The 18,013-nt window shown below is 40.0% G+C and overlaps 1 protein-coding gene across 2 annotated transcripts; it reads right to left on the bottom strand.

The window, feature by feature from the left end:
• Positions 1-247: 247 nt before the first annotated feature.
• LOC110831325 (uncharacterized) lies at positions 248-16,125 on the bottom strand. 2 transcript variants are annotated; one of them, XM_087351907.1, is made up of 5 exons: positions 15,960-16,125; positions 15,403-15,528; positions 11,316-11,492; positions 6,736-7,063; positions 248-4,044 (listed from the first exon to the last, which is right to left on the bottom strand). In XM_087351907.1, the coding sequence occupies exons 1-5, from the start codon at positions 16,044-16,046 to the stop codon at positions 854-856; spliced, it is 3,909 nt and encodes a 1,302-aa protein (XP_087208033.1). In that variant the 5' UTR covers positions 16,047-16,125; the 3' UTR covers positions 248-853. The 2 variants fall into 2 exon arrangements, with proteins under 2 accessions (XP_087208033.1, XP_087208034.1); XM_087351908.1 differs by lacking the exons at positions 11,316-11,492; positions 15,403-15,528; positions 15,960-16,125 and adding an exon at positions 8,086-8,223.
• Between the last annotated feature and the right edge of the window lie 1,888 nt (positions 16,126-18,013).

The following is an 18,013-nucleotide window of genomic DNA, read 5'->3' as shown; positions in this document are numbered from 1 at the left end:
TTCCGGTAGTTCCCCTAGTAGATTGTTAAAACAAAATAAATTTACTTGAAGATATTTTCTATATACATTTTTGGGTTTAGAATATGATTTTTTAAGAACATTCAGTTCCAGAATTAAAAGAAGAGAATGTACTCAATGGTTTCAAGTATTCAGCTTGGTGGCTGAATTTTCTCTTCTGAATTCAGTGATAGTTCAGCCTGTACAGTATTATGCTGATAGGATTGAATCAGGTGTGTAGAGTGTTGCATTCAGAATTTTTATTAACTCTTTATTATCATTATAAAAATGCAGTATAAATGAATACATAAAAAATCATTGTGTAGCTTATTTTCTCCATATATTTTGCCACTTTCCAGCAGGAGGTTATGAATGATCTTATACTATTTGTTTCATGCCACATGTATTTTTACTAACTGTAATGAAAGTGGATCCTAATGTAAGAAGTTTTAAACTGAGAAATGAGAATTTGTGAGTTTTAGTTATGGAAAATGGCTCTTGCATAGACCTACAACCTGAATAATTTGCAGTTTAATACAAGTTCTTACAACATACATATTAAATTATCAGATAAAGCATAGGATGTAAGTGGGTATTGTTAATGTGAGTTGTGTATACATGAACTTGTGGCTATATCAACAGTCTAACATTAACATTTATTGTATGGGAATATGGGATTTAAACCCCCATACTATAGTGCTGCCATCCAGACTCTAACTCCAGGTTTAATGATTTAGTGGCACACATGGCCAGCTGGATTGCATGTATGCTGCAATAGACAATCAGTAAGGGTTAATTATTGGCAGTGTAAAATACATATAAATATGAAGTTGCATACTATTAAAGATGCATATAGTTAACAACAGCATGGAGTGCCATCAGGGTTGGTGGGGGGATTTGGTTTGCAAATTTTGGTTCTACCATTTGAACCAAAAACAATGTTACAGGAGAATGTGAAATAACCACATGTTGAGGACTTGGTGTAATAGGTGTGTGTGAATTTCCCTGTACTGCTGCTTGACTTCCCATTGTCAAGTTGTCCTGTCACACTCTTGGTAACTGTGACAAAACTGTCGGGTGTGGGTTGGTTGTAAGAATTCAGGGAGTGGCCATTCCTAATATGGTTTCCATTTCTTGAAGTTCTGCCATTCCTGTGGCTGTATCCTCCATTTCTTCTTACAGAAAATGATTGTTGTCCACCATTTCTTAACTGTGTGTTCTCTGTACCAGCATGCCCTGATTGACTGCTTTGATCATAACTTCGTTCTACAGACTGCTGACCTATTGGGATACTCATAACTGATGGCTGATAGCTTTCTGCTGAAGGGTTTGTGTGGGTTACATTCCCTACCCCAGGTGTTACAATAACAGTTTGTGACTGACCTCCCTGAGCAGCTGTCTTCTGAGGACTTGCAACAGATGTTATTCTTCCTCGATATCCCTTGGGTATAGTATATTCTGGAGTGCCATGTATGGTTTGACCTGGTTGTAGGATATCTCCAGGATTATATTGGTCTTGATCATCCACATCCTGAATTACATGTGCACCACGCCCATTCAGTGGACCAAGAACAATATGTTGAGTTTGTGTTGGTACACCTGTGTGTCTTGTGTCATTCACTGTGGCATCATACGTTTGAATTCTGTATCCTTGTTGTGCTCTACCATTTTCATTTCTTGCGATTCCAAAATTGCTGGTTTGCCCATGTTGAGATCCTGTTTCTGTGCCTGTATAGGCATCAGGTTGTCTTGTTGTTTCATCATTATAGTCTCTCATGTGATCACTATGATGTGGTGAAGTTACAACTTCTTGTCCTGCGCTCCCATCTTCATGAGTTTGTTGCTCACTGAGAACATGTGAAGATGGACTGTTGTTTAATGAACCAAATTGTTGATATCCTGACTGCTGGCCATTTGATATTGATGTTCTGCCATTTTGAGGTATACCATTCCTGCTTCCGGATTGAACCAATCCTAGTTTGCCTCCAAAATTTTCATAATTACTGCTTGCTGTTCTACTGTAGCTTGTCTGCCCTGAGCCAGCCTGTGCCCCACCAGTGTAAGAGATGCCATGCAGAAATGACCCTTGAATCTGACTTTGTGACTGTCCTGAATATGCTCCACTCTGAGCTGAAGCTGATCCACCACCATGGAAAGGAGATTTCTGTCCATTTGTTTTTCTATCTTTTTGGTAGGGTGTAAATCCAATTTGTGCTTGACTGGATGTGCTACCTTGGCCTTTGGCTTGTGCATCAGCCATTCCTCCTTGGGAACCTGCCTGGACTTGGGTGTTGGTTCCATAGTAAACACCTCCACTTTGTGCTTCAGCTGTTGTGGCTCCACTAGATGATCCCAGTTGAACCTGTGACTGAGTCTTGCCATTTCCTGCCTGTCCCTGTGCTGTGCTTGATGCTCCTTCTTTACCTCCAATTACTTGGCTCTGTGCACCACGATCTTTGTCACTAGTTTGTGCTTGAGCAGAGAAGGCTCCTGTTCCTGAATAAATTCCACTCACCTGGGTCTGAGCAGTACCTCCCCCATACTTCCCTTGTGCGGAAGCAGCTGCTCGAGTTTCATTGTCTTCTTGTTTCACATTGCTCTCAGCCTGAGAATCTCCTGCTGCTGTGTAACCAACAGTTTGGTATGCATCCTGGCCAGTGTACACCCCACCTACTTGGCCAAGCCCTCCAGGTTGTACATACCCTGGTTGTGTTACTGTCCCACCTCCCAGCTGTTGGTATATTTCACCAGGATAACCAACTTGTGTTGGAGTTCTTATACCAGGTTGCTGGTAAAGTCCTGGTTGATATGTAATAATACCCGGTGGTGCAACACCTGTAACTCCTCCTGGTACACCAAGACTTGGGTGATAAATTCCTAATTGTACAGGAATGCCCACACCTGATACCCCAGTGGGCTGTTGATAAATTCCAGTAACTGGAGGTCCTGGTAACCCAGCACCTGGTATGTGTATGCCTGGCACTCCTACACCTGATATTTGTGCAGTTGGTGCTCCTATTCCTGGGACTCCTACACCTTGTATTTGTGTACCTACTGGAACTCCTACACCTGGAATTCCAAAACCTGGTATTTGTGGACCTGGTGCTCCAACACCTGGTATTTGTGCACCTGGTGCTCCTACTCCTGGAACTCCAAAAACTGGTATTTGTGGGCCTGGAACTCCTGGAGCACCAACACCTGGTATTTGTGCACCTGGTCCTCCTACTCCTGGAGCTCCAAAACCTGGTATTTGTGGACCTGGAGCTCCTACACCTGGTATTTGCACAGTTGGAACTCCTACACCTGGTGCTCCTACTCCTGGAATTCCAAAACCTGGTATTTGTGCACCTGGAGCTCCAACACCTGGTATTTGTGCACCTGGTGCTCCTACTCCTGGAACTCCAAAAACTGGTATTTGTGGGCCTGGAACTCCTGGAGTACCAACACCTGGTATTTGTGCACCTGGTCCTCCTACTCCTGGAGCTCCAAAACCTGGTATTTGTGGACCTGGAACTCCTGGAGCTCCTACACCTGGTATTTGCACAGTTGGAACTCCTACACCTGGTGCTCCTACTCCTGGAATTCCAAAACCTGGTATTTGTGCTCCTGGAAGTCCAGCACCTGGTATTTGCACAGTTGGCACTCCTATTCTTGGAACTCCTACACCTGGTGCTCCTACTCCTGGAACTCCAAAACCTGGTATTTGTGCAGTTGGTAATCTGGCTCCTGGAACTCCTACACCTGGTATTTGTGCACCTGGCACTCCTATACTTGGTACTCCCACACTTGGCACTCCTATTCCTGGAACACCATCTGGTATTTGTATACCTGGCACTCCAGTTAGTACTCCCACTCCTGGTGCTCTTGGAACTTCACTTGGTGCTCCTGGTACTCTGACAGGTTGCTGGTAAACTGGCTGTGGTGCACCTGGCACATAATCAAACTGTCCTGGTTGTGTTCCATAACCATAACCTCCTGGGAAGCAACCTTCACACCCATTCCCCTGCCCAGACTGACTCTGAGCTTGACCCATTCCATTTGTTCCACCTGCAATGACATACAGTACCTCAGTTTTATTTGTATATGTATATGGCTTGGCAAAATATTGGTCTCATGTTGGTACATCACTTATGAAAAATTAATATCTCTTAGTGTTTCTGCTTAGAGGATATTGTGTGTGTACAGCAGTTTACTTTTTGTTTCTGTTTTGGGTATAATTGTTGAATGATGGTGCTAGAAAATCAACCAGACTAGAGTGCAACACTACTTGCCCACATGCAAGAAGTCATCAGCCAGTGTTAACAAAATTTCTTCAGGTAAGGAAAATGAAGTACATGAAGTGTGAATAAGGAAGAAGTTCTTCAGAATAAACTAGAGCAGTGGTTCTCAAAATGTGATTTTCCAACAGCCTAGGGATAACTAAAATAGACCAGCAGGAAAAAGAAAATTTCGTGTTTTGATATTGTAAAGCAAATTAAAGAAAACACTAAAATTGGTGGCAGTCCTGCTCTGTTAATTTTCATTAAAATATTTATCTTTCAGGAGCTTGTTTCTGTTTCATAGTTAAGATGTCTAGTTGAACTAGCTTCAGTTGCTTATGAAATTAAAATGGTTTGCAGAACAGCATACAAAGTTTTAGCTGTGTGGACAAGGACGAGGTCAAATGGATATCTCAAATAAAAGGGACCCATAGGAATAATTCTCAGAAGTAAACAACTGTAGATACTTTTTGACACATTCTGATTTTTTAAAGGAACAGGTTTGTGGAAGATAAAGTATGGGAACCACTGAACTACGAAATACTTTTGATATTCTGGGTTTTTGAAAATGTATATGGATTTAAACATGTTTTGAACAAACTAATCTTACAAAATTGATATAGTATAGTTGATATAATAATAAGCAAAAGAATTTGTTTTAAAAGTTTGTGATGATTTTAAGAAACACCATGCAAGTTAGTGTGTGTGTGTAATGATAGAAACAATTACTGAAAATTGGACTGACTTTGAAAGCCCTAAGCCATGAGCCTCAGCTTTATGCATTTTTTGCATAAAGGGTATAAAGTACTTTCATAATGGATGAATATTGTTTGCCTGCATGTTTAATATTGAACACCACTTTCTGAACATTGCATCCTAGTGACTAGTTTCTGTTTCTGTTTATGGCGCTACAGCCCGAGCCGAGCCTTGGCCTTGTCCCATGTGGGAGGTTTCTTTGTCTTAAGTGTGCATTTATGAGTAGTGAGTGCCAAGCCCACTGCCTCTGCACAATTTCTGCTCAATCCTGATTTGTCTGCTAGAGCCATCTAGTAGTGAATCAGGAGAGACTTGGTTGAGAAATGGGCACTGAATTTTGCTTACAAAACATCTCGTTCATGCTCGTAAGGTTTTTTCACATGACGTAAATTTATGACATGGGACCACTGTCTTTACTTCCCCTCCAAAGGAAGTTGTGCTACAGATTTTTATCACACTTAAAAATCCATCAACCTCGGCCGGGTTTGACCCGCGAACCTTGGGTCCAGTGGCGAGCACGCTAACCACTAGTCCACCGAGGGCAACCTAGTGATCAGTACTTCCACTTATTTTGGCAATCTCAGATTTAGCACTTGACCTAGTGGCCTGTTAAACTGGCTGAGTGGTTTTATGGTTTTTTCAGTCCTTCCAGGTATATACTGGGATGACACCTTGAATTAGGCCACTACTACTTTTTTCCCTTTAAATTTTATCTTTGTATTTGATAGTATATAACCAGTTTAGTTGGAAGAGTCCCTTACTTTATGTGATACTGAAGTTGGAGGACAGAGATGGTATACTTATAATCACAGAAAAAAAACACATTTGAGAATTGTGTGTTGGCAGCAACTTTTCATCATTTGTGCCCTTTTTCTGGATGTTATAGAGGTAGTTCTGTGTGACAGCAATTCAGCTAATTGTGTGGATTATGTTATGTATATTGACAGTCTTTATGAGCAGGGTTTGCTCAGTCAATATAGTGACTAGCTACGGGCTGGACGATCGGGGTTCAATCCCTGACGGGGGCAGAGGATTTTTCCTCTAGCCTCTGTGTCCAGACCGGCTCTGGGGTCCACCCAGCCTCCTCTACAATGGGTACCGGGGTCCTTTCCCAGGGGTAACGTCGGCTGGGGCGTGATGCTGACCACTCACACTCATCTAGTGCCGAGGTCAAGGAAGGAAGGAGCTATACCTCCACTCACCCCAAGCGCTTGTACAGCATGTAGCGGGACAAACACAATATTGACGGTCTTTACTTTGTAATTTTCTGTGTATGCAGTATTGTGTTTATTCACAAGAGTGGAAAGGTGTACTTTGAGATGGTGATACAGCACCTTGAAAGGATTTATTTTAAATGGTAAGGTTGAAGATTTCATGGTAACAAAGTGATCAGCTGTGACAGTTTTGAATAAAAGTCTAACATTTCAGAGACCATCCTGAAACATTGGACTTTAGTACCAAATTTACATGTCTTATCACCAAAAATGGTTTTAGCACATGCTTTCTGGCAACTGCTTCAGTTTAATATTATCATTTGTTCATGTGAGCAAATTTGTAAGTGAAATACTTAAGTCTTGTATAGGTTATCCTGGCATGGAAAGGGAATTTTAAATATAACTCTAGCAGGTGTAAGTAGTGCTTAAACAGTACCAATATAAGGAACTGCTGATAATAAGAGAACATTTCATGTTTCTTGTGGACATTAATGTCTTAAGTTACTTACTGACATGAGTCCTTGAAAGGTCTGGGGAAGACTCCGCCTCTGCTTTGCCTTCATTCCCACCATTCTGGAAGGCAAGGTACTGTGTCTGTGTCTGGCCCCTGTGCCGGCGACTGTATCCCCTGGTAGTGTAAGTTTGGCGCTTTCTTCGACCTTTGACCTGTTGCAAAAAAGCATCTCCAGTTTGAGGTTCTAAAACCTGGAGTTCCTCTTGATCAGGTAGCTCATTGTTCACAATTCCCTTGCGGAACTGAGGTCGCATTTCTTGCAGGAGGGTTGCAGGGAAATCACGACAGAAACTGGAGATTCTGGACCCTGCTACTCTCCACACCTGAGGAATGTACATTAAGAAGAATTAGAAATTGGTGATCTCAGATTTTAGCTACCTGTACATCTAACATAATAATTCCTTTCTTTTTATATTTTTAAGAGGAGATGTCCTATGAAATATCACATTATGAAGACTTGAACAGGGAAAAGGTCAACACCTGGCATCTAGAAACCTAAAATTACTACCACACAGATCTGAGCCTTAGCCTTTCTGGATAATTTTCTGCCACCTTTTTGAACCATTCTCCTTGGATAAAAGTTGGCACATCACAAGGCCTCTAGAACAACACAATAAAAAATGCAGACATACATACATCCATGCCTCAAGTGGGATATGAACTCAATGTTCAAGCAGCAGAGACTCTAACCTTGAAACATTTCCATAAAAATAATTTTTTTCTTGTGAAGAAGTTTCTGTAAGTTTTTCAAGGGTCTTTATCGAAGAGGTTGGCTTAGCAGTGACTTGTATTTAGAAGGCACCCTACTGGATTTGAATTTCAACCAGGAAATGGCTGTCCAGACTAAGGTTTTATTTTTTTTAATTTCTCAAAGTGAATGGCAAGTAGTTCCAGATAGCCCATATTTATCTCTGTTCACCATTAATGATCATGTACATACATTCTACACCATAATATCCTGTTACATCACCATTAAAGAACCAACGAATCAATTGTATTAAATGCCGGAAACTCATGATTATGCATTATTTAAAGGAAGATGTAAGATTACCTGGGAATATGCTTTTAATAATGAACATTTCTTGATACATCTCTGTATATTGGTGAGATTTTAGCCGATTTTTCAAATTGGTAAGGAAACTGAGGCTTATAATATCCATATTATGCGTTTTCTTATTCTTAAACCCCAGTTTATTTAACAAACCTTTCTCAACTGCTTAGGTCAGGTACTTGCAGTTTGTGACCCATGGGACAATTTTGTGATATGTGAGCTCATAATAGTTTTCTTTACAACTAGGATAATTTCGAAAAGTTTTAAATTTTGAATATCCGTTTTATTTCTTACCTGTTATATTAAAACCAAACGTCGCGGTGAGTAGTTATCACTCCTTCGTATTTGGGATGTCCCGGCTTCAAATCTCGGCCCTGAGACCAACTATCCTGACTGGTTTTTCGTGGTTTTCCTCGGTATTTCCAGGCAAATGCCGGGATGGTACCTTAAATTAGACCACGACCACTTCCTTCCATATCCTTTCCATTAATTAATAATTAAACCTATCATTCGTCGCAATATAATCTGATCTAGTGACAGTATCGAGTAGACCATAAATTAAATACGTACAAATGTTTTATTACACACTTGCTCTGCGAAAGCCAGAATATAGTTTAGCAAATCGAATATATGTTCAACAAAATTGGACATGATTATCAGTGGAAGTATTACAGTCCATAAGTTACAAATTGTCCTAACTAATCGACTGCATGACATAGCCATAAAGTCTACTGTAAGAACGTCCATGCCCTAGTGCATTCTTTTTCTCAGGAATATGGTTAACTTCATCCGCTTTACCACCATGGAAAAGGCCCCTTATACACGAAAGGGTTCAGTGGGGCTTACAGCCGGACTGAAAGTTTGATAATCCAGCCCGTCTGGAGTAATCACGGCTCATAAATTCTGTTGTAGAGATATCACACTGCAGAGTATGATCGGAGTCGTCTTTGAGAAGTTTATAGTCGCTCAGCTAGTCAATGTATATCCCACCTTTTATGAAACCTGAAAGTTCATTACGATGGCAAGACCATGCTACTAGACTCTACTCTTATCCAGTTGAATTCAGTTCACAATCCGCACACTCTTTCTTTAAGATCAGTTTTAATAATATCCTCACATCTGCGTCTGATTCTTCCAGGTAGTATTTTTGTTTCAGGTTTTCCTACTAAAATGTATGCATTTCTCACTACAAAAATCTGTTCTTGACAGAGCTAATCAACAATACATTTATTACACTGCATAATATTTTGATGAACCTTTGAAACTGAAGGACCACAAGAAATAGATTGGTCTGCCTGTAAATTTCTTGGAGCCCCTTCTGTCAGACATCATTTTAGTTTGACTTGCAAGCGCGTTACGACTCAAACTCAGGAATATCTAGATGGTTGAGCTTCACACTCCGGCCGCATTTATTCTAGGGGAAGGGCACAAAGAGCTCTTTTTGACTAGATGAAAAGGGAGAGGTTCCATTTTGTTTTAGTTAGCTGATATGGCGCTACAGAAATCTGGTAATATGCGATTCTTGGACTAGGCAGAGGCCTTTCTAGATGTAAGATATGATATTGAGGTGTGGGGGTAATGCTCTGTAAACTTGTCTTTATTTCAAGCCGAGAATTGTCCTCAGTATTTTGAACTTTACTTACCAGGCCCGTCGCCTGAATTTAATTCTTATTTTCCTCAACAAGCTAGTCGAGGAAATACGGTGTATCAAGAAGGATCGGGTCATCAGACAATTGGAAGTAAACGCTTAAACGGTTTTATTCGTTTGTTAATTGTTTTTAATTTTAATGTTCATTCTTGAAGACAGACGAACAAATGAAGGAGGCAAGGCAACCTTGATCATTGGTCTGGAGATGAATGAGATTAATTACTACAATCCAAGGCCTTTTTACTTATGTCAATTCCAGTCGTGACAAGCAAAATCTACGGAAAATGACTTTTGTTTGAAATGACACCGTAGGCGTCGTAAGCTGCTGTTTGGCAGCTAATAATTCAGGTGGTCACAAAATGCAGTGGGCCATATGCACTGTCGTAATTGGCAGGTATATGGAACCGAAATTTATCGTAGTTGCTTCTGATGTAACCAGTGATAACTTCGGTGCGGATCTACAAATATACAATTATCGCTAGTTTATGTGATGATTATTGATAGATATCAAATGACTAATGAAATGTAATCCTTAGTCCGCTGATAAACGTCGTATTATGTCATAGACTATTGAGTTAATCGCTTATAATATTACAAGCGTTAAATACCCTTGAGTTCAAATGGCATTGTTTTGCCAAAAAATACATTTCCATGTAGCACACTCGCGAATTTATCTATAGCAAAGGAATATTTTGGTTTCTTCTGAATATTGCGAGGTCTGACAATTTAGTCAGGGGATAAATTCGTTCTGTAATATATACGTACGAACACAGAAACACACATCTAAATACTCGCGTTCTGATTTTGTACAAGCATTTCAGCGTCTCTGCAATGCTTGGAAACACTGATGGGAATTATTTCTAGAAAGTCCTTTCAGTTATATTGTCACATTCGTCATCTTCAGGGGGTAAAAATGGTATCCATTAACATGACATTGTTGATATTAAAAATTTGTAAGAAAAATAAGCTTTATAGTTAAAGTTATTCGATGTTAATATATACTCCATTAACAGCCATAACATTACAGCTTATGTGTACTAATGTTAACATATTGGGTTACAACGCGGTTATTAATTTTAATTGCTGGAATGAAGATACTTTTATAAATGTAATCATCTGATGACAGTCCAGCACAGTGACTGAAACTTACTGTGAGGGTAAGAAGTTGCTCTTTCTAAATGATTTTTGATATGATTTCTCAGTATTTATCCTTGACATCCTTGACACGAACACAAATATCAACCGACTGTTACATAATCTATTGTGAATATGATGTAACCAGAACACCAAAAGCTGCTAAATAAGTGTGAGGCTTGTGGAAGATCTGCAGTATGTATGTCAGACCATGGGGGGTTTAGAAGTCAAAAGACCACCACCTGGAATTTATTATATGACTTGAAAATATATATTATTTGTGACGAAAAGCATTTAAACAATAAAGGTCTCTGTTTAATTATGAATATGGTGATAATTCACCTGCGAAGATATCTAACGAAACACAGTTTTTGATAACTCAGAGCGTCATAATATATACTCATCGGCAAATATTACAGTGATCAAATCAAGGTTGGAAGGGCATGTAAGAGATTAAAAACTGAAATCTGAATAGAAAGTATGCCTGCCACTTGGAAGACCGAGGCGGAGATGGGAGGATAATATTAATGTCTAAAGAAATATGATACGGTGTCGAGTGAACTCGTGTGACTAAGGATGTGGATAAACGTCGTCTTCTGTGAGCCTTCAGGTTCCATAGAAGACGAAACATTTTTTGATCAATTGAATGATTATTACCTCCTTAGTAAGACATCTCTTCCGTGGAACTGATACGTTTCTTCAGAGCCCCAGTGTCCAGAAATTAAACACATCTCATGCTTACCTCATATTTTGATAAGTTCTTGTCCGAGACATACATTGTCCTGGGTTTGTCTCTCATCCTGTACGACTGTCTTTGTGGCCGAAACTGTCGCATCTGATGTTTGATACGACCGTCAGTGTCCTTGATTCGTTCCAAGTAACACAGAGATTTTTCCAGGTCCTTGTACGCTGTTATTTTCTGAAAATTCAAAGCCACAGGAAATATATCTTATATAACAGAACGCGAAATTTCTCATTATATTAAAACCATTTCAACTGGCCTATACCTCTTGTGCATAGCCAGGTGTAGGACTCTGAAAGACAATACACGGAGCACCACGAGAAAACCTAATGACTCAAATAAAGGGCAGATGCTTCTTGGGGGGGGGGGGGTAAAATGGCCCTTACCAACACCTCCATCTAATGCCCAAATCTAGAATGTGTGAGGTTTTACCTACACGTTCAAAATATGCCTTACTGATGTGATGTTTAGGCTGTTGCATGTAGTAGGCCCTTACCATGAACTAGTTTGAACTGTGTGTTTGTTTTTTCCCCTGCTATTTCAGTTTGAAGCAAACATAAGTTCGAAGTAGGTTTTTTAACTCCAGTTAAGAATTGGCATGCATGTTGCAAAGCAAAGCAAACTAAACATTGCGTTGGGTTTATTAGATGTTTGCCTCGTTCTGGGTTAATAAGGGAGGTAATGAACCAGGAAGCTCGGTTCGGTCAGTGCCTTCCTGATACGACATGAACAAGTAACGTATTTATCCGATTTCCTAGAATATTCATGCTTATAGAACGCTCAAACAGAGTGTTTTGTGTGGTGCATTGCGATGGTGTGATCCGCCATCTGAAACATCCACCGCTTGTCATAATAAGGTTTATTATGTCCCTTGTAGTACAGAAGATTTCTTTTTCGAAAATGCAAGAAGTGTCACGAACTTTGTGTTCGAAATCGGGAAAGTTTTTTGAACGACTTACAGTTATGGGGGAAGTGGGAGTAGTGGGGAAAATTTCCGACTTGGCTAAAATTTCGGTCAGTGGACATGTTAATATTACTCGATGAAATGTTGAACCTGTTATTTACTTGAAAGAACACGTGAGACTTGCATATGAAGATGACAGTGACTTTACCCCCTGTAGCCTATGCCTACGAATGTCTTACATAGACCGAAACAGGCTACATACACAGACTACCTCGAAAATGAAGGAGGAGGAAAGAATGAAATTAAGATGGAGCTATTACTATCACATACAACAGTTACAGCGGACCTACTGTCGATTCTAGGTATTAATAGAGCGGAACAGTTGTTCACAGAGAGACAGATGCGGATTAATGAGTTGCCAGTGAACATAATTACCATCGTTATCATGTTACAATTTCGGTAAATTGCAGTTAGGTGTTTCTGCGTCAATGCGATTGCCATTTACAACCAAACTGGCCGTTTTTAATATGCTCTGTTGTATGAGTGAGATCGACGAATCTGAACAAATGCTGGAATGTTGGATTCTCTTAGAATTTCGCGCAGTTTCTTCTCTTTTAGCATCCCGCGTCCTTCTATTTATACCTCAGACTGCAAGAACCTCGTAGACGCGTCGTTTCCCCAGTAAGAAACACAAACACAGGAAGACATAATCAGACTGTGCCCAGATCTCCAGTAATGGCGAAGGCTACTTGCTGCTCACCAGATTCTCGTATTATTTGGGTTCCCAAATCAAAAAGGATAAGTGTGTATGGGGGACATGCAATACGCATAAACATTTTAGTCGAAAAACTGAAAGGAACGGACTAGTAGGAAGACCTAAGCATAGATGTTGAGATAATATTAAAATTGTGATTTTAGTAAAAAATGTGTGATTATGTGAAGTGGATTCGCCTGTCTCAGGGTTAATTCCAGTAGCAGATGTCACAGCAGTGAAGCTACAGTCGCAATAAATGGCAGGTCATTTCTCGACTACGTGGCCGACTATAAGCTTTTTAAGACTGACTATTCCACGTAATAGTTCAGTGATGTTAATGGTGACTATATTAATGTCAAGGGAAGTCGGGTAATTTTCCCAGGAATGGATGACGGTCTTTTGGGGTATTGCGCCATGTAATATCGTGGAAGTTTACCAACGTTTTAGAGGCATCTCTACCGCCTCCATCATGAGGGCGAAGAGTACACGGCTCAACATTCCAGAAGGCTGCTATCTTCATACTCGTCCTATAGAACCTGCAAATTTCTAAATTCCCAGAAATAAATTTGGATTTAAGAAGGACGAAGTAAGCACAGAATTTAGGAAGGAAATGCGTGGTTTGTACTGATCACTGAGTGGTGCCTGGATAGTGGAACTGTACGATCGGTTACTCTTGTAGCTAGGATGGGGAAGACTACGAAGCACATCGGCTTTTAACTAGGAAACCTATTGAAGTTGGAGAAGGAGATAGAAAGATAACATTAAGCTGTGTCATTTGGAGGCTGGCTGTGAGAATAAGGAGGGGCTTGCAAGTAGTGTCTCAGATAGAATAGTGTCCACTGCCAAGTTTTAGTGTTATCAGTGCTGGGCCTTCGGGCTGTGCTACCACAGGTCACAAATAATATGAGTACATACGCCTTGTCAATGTAAGAATTATTTTAATACAGTACAGCTTCTGCTCCTCAATGGTTCCAACACAAGATATCTGGGCGTCTTGTCTCTCGTAGTTTGATGAAGTGGAACGCATCACGTAGCGAAGAAGCTTCAGCTGGATACTTGTCTTTTTTGTTCATGGCATATGATAACATCTTGCTGCGTACAAAATAACTGCCCTTGTTCATTATAATCCTCGCAAGCGAATGAGTTTTCGGTAGCCAAGAGCAGTCCGAATTATAAGTTAAGAACTGTACTAATATATTTCCTGTAATCAAATTCGAATAATAATAACAATAATTTGCCTCTTTTACGATGCGATAAACTGAATTACAGTCAATAAGCTGAAAAAGGAACAAGCACTGAAGCAAGAGATTTCAGATTCTCACTGTCTTCTGGGTTGTTGTGCCGTGAAGCTTTCAGTTTAGATGTTGGTGAATAAATTCCGAAAAGCAGAATTCTTCTACAAAGCGCTAGACGAAGTGCAATTTACATTATTTGGGGTTACTGTTCGACAAAATGTTATCTTCAAATTGCTACAGCAAAGAACGTTACTGTGCAATTCTCCTTAAGCCTGAAATGCTTGTCTCAGAACTCGAGCGATTTCAGCAGGACATGCCAGGATAATATGGGGCATATTGCAGCAAACTTTCCCATGGTGCTTCATTTACAGAAAAACCACACTCATAAACTTCCCACTCTTCAGACGTCACACCACCAGATGCCTGCCCGTGGGAACCTCTAGAAGAGAGCATTTTTCTTGATCTCATACCAAGAAATTTACAGAACTTGTACCATAATGTGGTACGTGTACACAGGACAGTATTCAGAGGATGTCTGAAAACTTTAAACATGCATGCAAATTATACCTTCATTTAAGCATGCAAGTACCATTTGATGTTATGCGTGAAGTTGATTTAATGACGCAAATATATTTCGGGCTATTTTATCGACCATTGGTTCTTACTAAATATGACGTTCAGGACCAATACACCTGCTGAGATTTGAAAGGTTAGGTGGATGGACAAGGGGGGGCATGGACACAATTACTAGAGACTAAGAATAAAATTCCGAATTTGTAAGGCATGAATGGTGGGATGAATTGAGAATGAATATTTTGGAACGGACTCGGTCATGGCCGCAATGTTATTTTTCAAAATTTGCTTGGATAGACTGAGGAAAATCACTGAAACGTCACGGTAGCCAGGCTTTTTGCCGAGATTTGAATTTTGGACCTCCCGATACTAAGGAGGAAAGCTAACCACTAAAACGAAACATCCGGTCTCAAAGATTAGCAGGGAAATTTTGGAAACGTCTGGAATTAACTCCGTAAAGAAAGTGGAAAGGCATCAGATAGCAACAACGCGGTATCTAGCGCACAGAGAAGTGGGTGAACGTACAAACAAGCGCTACCCTACCTAATAAGAAGAAGAAACGAAACATTATAACGATAGCTAAAATGCGCCCCATTGAAGGACTGACTCTAGGTTACTCACCGTGTTGTAATCGTGTAATGTTTTGTACTTCAAAAATCCGGCAGTGTCTGGAGGTGTGACCATGGCCGTCTGTCTTGTTTCGTCCAACTGCACCTCAAGTGGGTACTTGTGGTACTCCACCGTGTACTGCAAACATAATATCCATGAGATGAATAATTTAAACAAAAAAAGTTTAAGGATAAATAACCTGGTGGTCTGGTATCCGAAAGATACGATATCATTTTATACGTCTAATAATGTTTGGTTGGAAGCTCCTCGGTATTGTGTTCGATTGCAGACTTTGATAATAGATTGTTAAATTTTCAGATTATGCTGACACAATATTGGTTAATTAGTTGTCTTCCTCAAAACGCTTGGAAAATTTTGTAATGGAAAGTAAGAATTTTAACTGTCTGGTTGATTTTATGAACGACTGAATTGAGAATTAATGGCATAGGCGAATCTACATGATGAAGGAAGAAAAAATAGAACGAATTTCAAAATTGTTTACCGCAAATTGGAGTTCGTCTTTTCTTTGATATTTTTAATCGCTTCCAACATGATAAAGATGCATTTACCTTGGTAACGTGAGCGGTGGCGAACGTTTCCCAGCACAAGATCACGACAGCCACCCTCACGAGATGCGCAGTGGCCATGGTAGGCATGTTCTTGGCGCGTGGTCCGCGTGCAAGTGCCCACTGTCGCAACTGAGACGTTCTGTACGCAGATGAGCTAAAGGTTCTGTAAGCCCAGCTGACCTCTTTCCCCTACTGCCGCTTCAACGGGCTGTGTAGTTTGATCTCTGAAGACACAGTTCCGTCCTAATTGTCACTTCAAATTGCTTGTGATGTGTGAATACATTTACTGTATTCGCTTCTTTAGAACAACAGTACTTCACAATTTACAGCTTTAATACAACGAGAATCTGTACTGTAGGAAATTGTACACACACACAGATCACTGAATTATATTTTATAGATCATTTTAGTATCAAGAAAACCCACTGAAAATTCTTCCCAAATTCCAAATTTGTGAAGTACCTATTACGGTATTCAAACTAGTAGGCGGGTAGTGACAACTTATCGCCCAGAGAGAGAGAGAGAAAAAAAATATATTTATTATTGAGATGTCGCCGATTCTGCCTTTTGAACTTTATTGTCTTAAAATCGATAACGCATAATTCAACATTTCGTTCTTACAACCTGACAACACCGTGTACAGATCCGCCAGTTCCAACCTCATATTTGCCCCCCCCCCCAAAAAAAAAAAAAAAAAAATTGACAGGCATTTCATAGTCTTCTGTGCAGAATCTGATTCTTTGATCATTTATTTTCCATTTTTGAACACAATAAAATCCAGTAACACCAAATAGCAACATGAAACATTACTTTCACCAAGAAGTCGCACTGAGTTATGAATACCGCTGCAGAATTTGTTCAGTAGACAGTAAACCAAGTTGTCTTGACACATAGCATTTCTTGTTCTCGCACAAGTAAGACCTACCACCTTCTCGTTGGAGCCGTGTACCATTAGAAAAGTGAGCTTTGGCCACTCATCACGTGAAAAGATCAATTTTTCAGTTCTGCTGCTATTCTAAACGTTGTACTATATAGAGACACATTATTATCCAGTGTCGTATTTAGAGACAAACCACGACAGAGACATTTCCCAATGAAAGTACAGATTTGAATTAGGTTTATTTTTGTCACACACCTAACATTCTGTAGCGCATTTTACTCGTAATAATATTCATCTAAAACTATTAAGTGATTTTGGATGATGAAACATGCTTTCCATAAATTGAATCCCGTCATGCATTTTGATACAATCGTAAAAAGTTAATCGAGTTTTTGAAACTAAAGGGGCAGAAACATTGGTAAAGAAATCTTGTATCATTGAGAGTTCATTTTCTCAGCGGAAGAATCAAATGGAGTTAAGTATACCGTATAAGAACCGAACAGCACGCTTTAGAAACATTCACTGTGGATTTCGCTTGAAGAAGGCGGTCTGCTTTTTGTAGCGTCGTGTATGGAACAATATCAAAGCGTTACATCATTGGCTTAGTTGGGAAGATGCAGTTCTACCCCAAGAACACATAACCAGGGTCAAATCAACAGCTGTGACGTCAGCAGAACGTGACCTCCCAGCAGCTGAGGCTTGTGGTTTCGTTTCACGCTTTAAAGTGTGCCTTTGGCCTACACCAGGGGTTCCAAACCGCAGCCCGCGGGACACATGAGACTCACCTAGTTTTACGCTGCTGGCGTACCTTAGTTGTAATGCCGTGCTAACCTGTGTTATGCAAAATAAGTACCAAGTGTCAGAAAACAGCGCTTGTAAATGTCGTCTGTATTTCGCAGCTCGTGTAGCTGTTTTCATCTGTTAAGATCAGTGCAGGACGACAAATTGGGAATTGCAAAAACCAAAATTAAAGCTGATGTTGAAAGGTTCGTCATGCAATAGGACTGTCAAGTGTCTCACTAATGACCAGTTTTGTTAAAAAATGTTGATTATAAAATGAATCTATTTGCAATAGGTAAGTTTTTTGGGCCTATAATATGGTATCATTTTAATAAATCGTCTTAATTTATAACTTCGGGGCCCGCGAGTTGAGTAAAGCTGTTTTCAGTTCTGC

The sequence above is a fragment of the Zootermopsis nevadensis genome, unplaced genomic scaffold, assembly GCF_977971745.1.
Source record: "Zootermopsis nevadensis isolate Lab colony 2312 unplaced genomic scaffold, Znev_1.0 Znev_ptg000020l, whole genome shotgun sequence".
In the NCBI taxonomy this organism is placed as follows: domain Eukaryota; kingdom Metazoa; phylum Arthropoda; class Insecta; order Blattodea; family Termopsidae; genus Zootermopsis; species Zootermopsis nevadensis.
The sequence above is the reverse complement of the archived record's forward strand: the minus strand, read 5'-3'. Positions and strand labels throughout refer to the sequence as shown.

What these genes read in the sequence shown, in the direction of transcription:
- LOC110831325 (XM_087351907.1), bottom strand. Translation starts at nt 16,046, where the DNA reads ATGCCTACCATGGCCACTGCGCATCTCGTGAGGGTGGCTGTCGTGATC. An exon ending in AGAACTTATCAAAATATGAG is followed by an intron (nt 7,064 to 11,315) that starts GTAAGCATGAGA and finishes TACATTCCTCAG; the next exon opens with GTGTGGAGAGTAGCAGGGTC. An exon ending in CCTTTCAAGGACTCATGTCA is followed by an intron (nt 4,045 to 6,735) that starts GTAAGTAACTTA and finishes ATGTCATTGCAG; the next exon opens with GTGGAACAAATGGAATGGGT.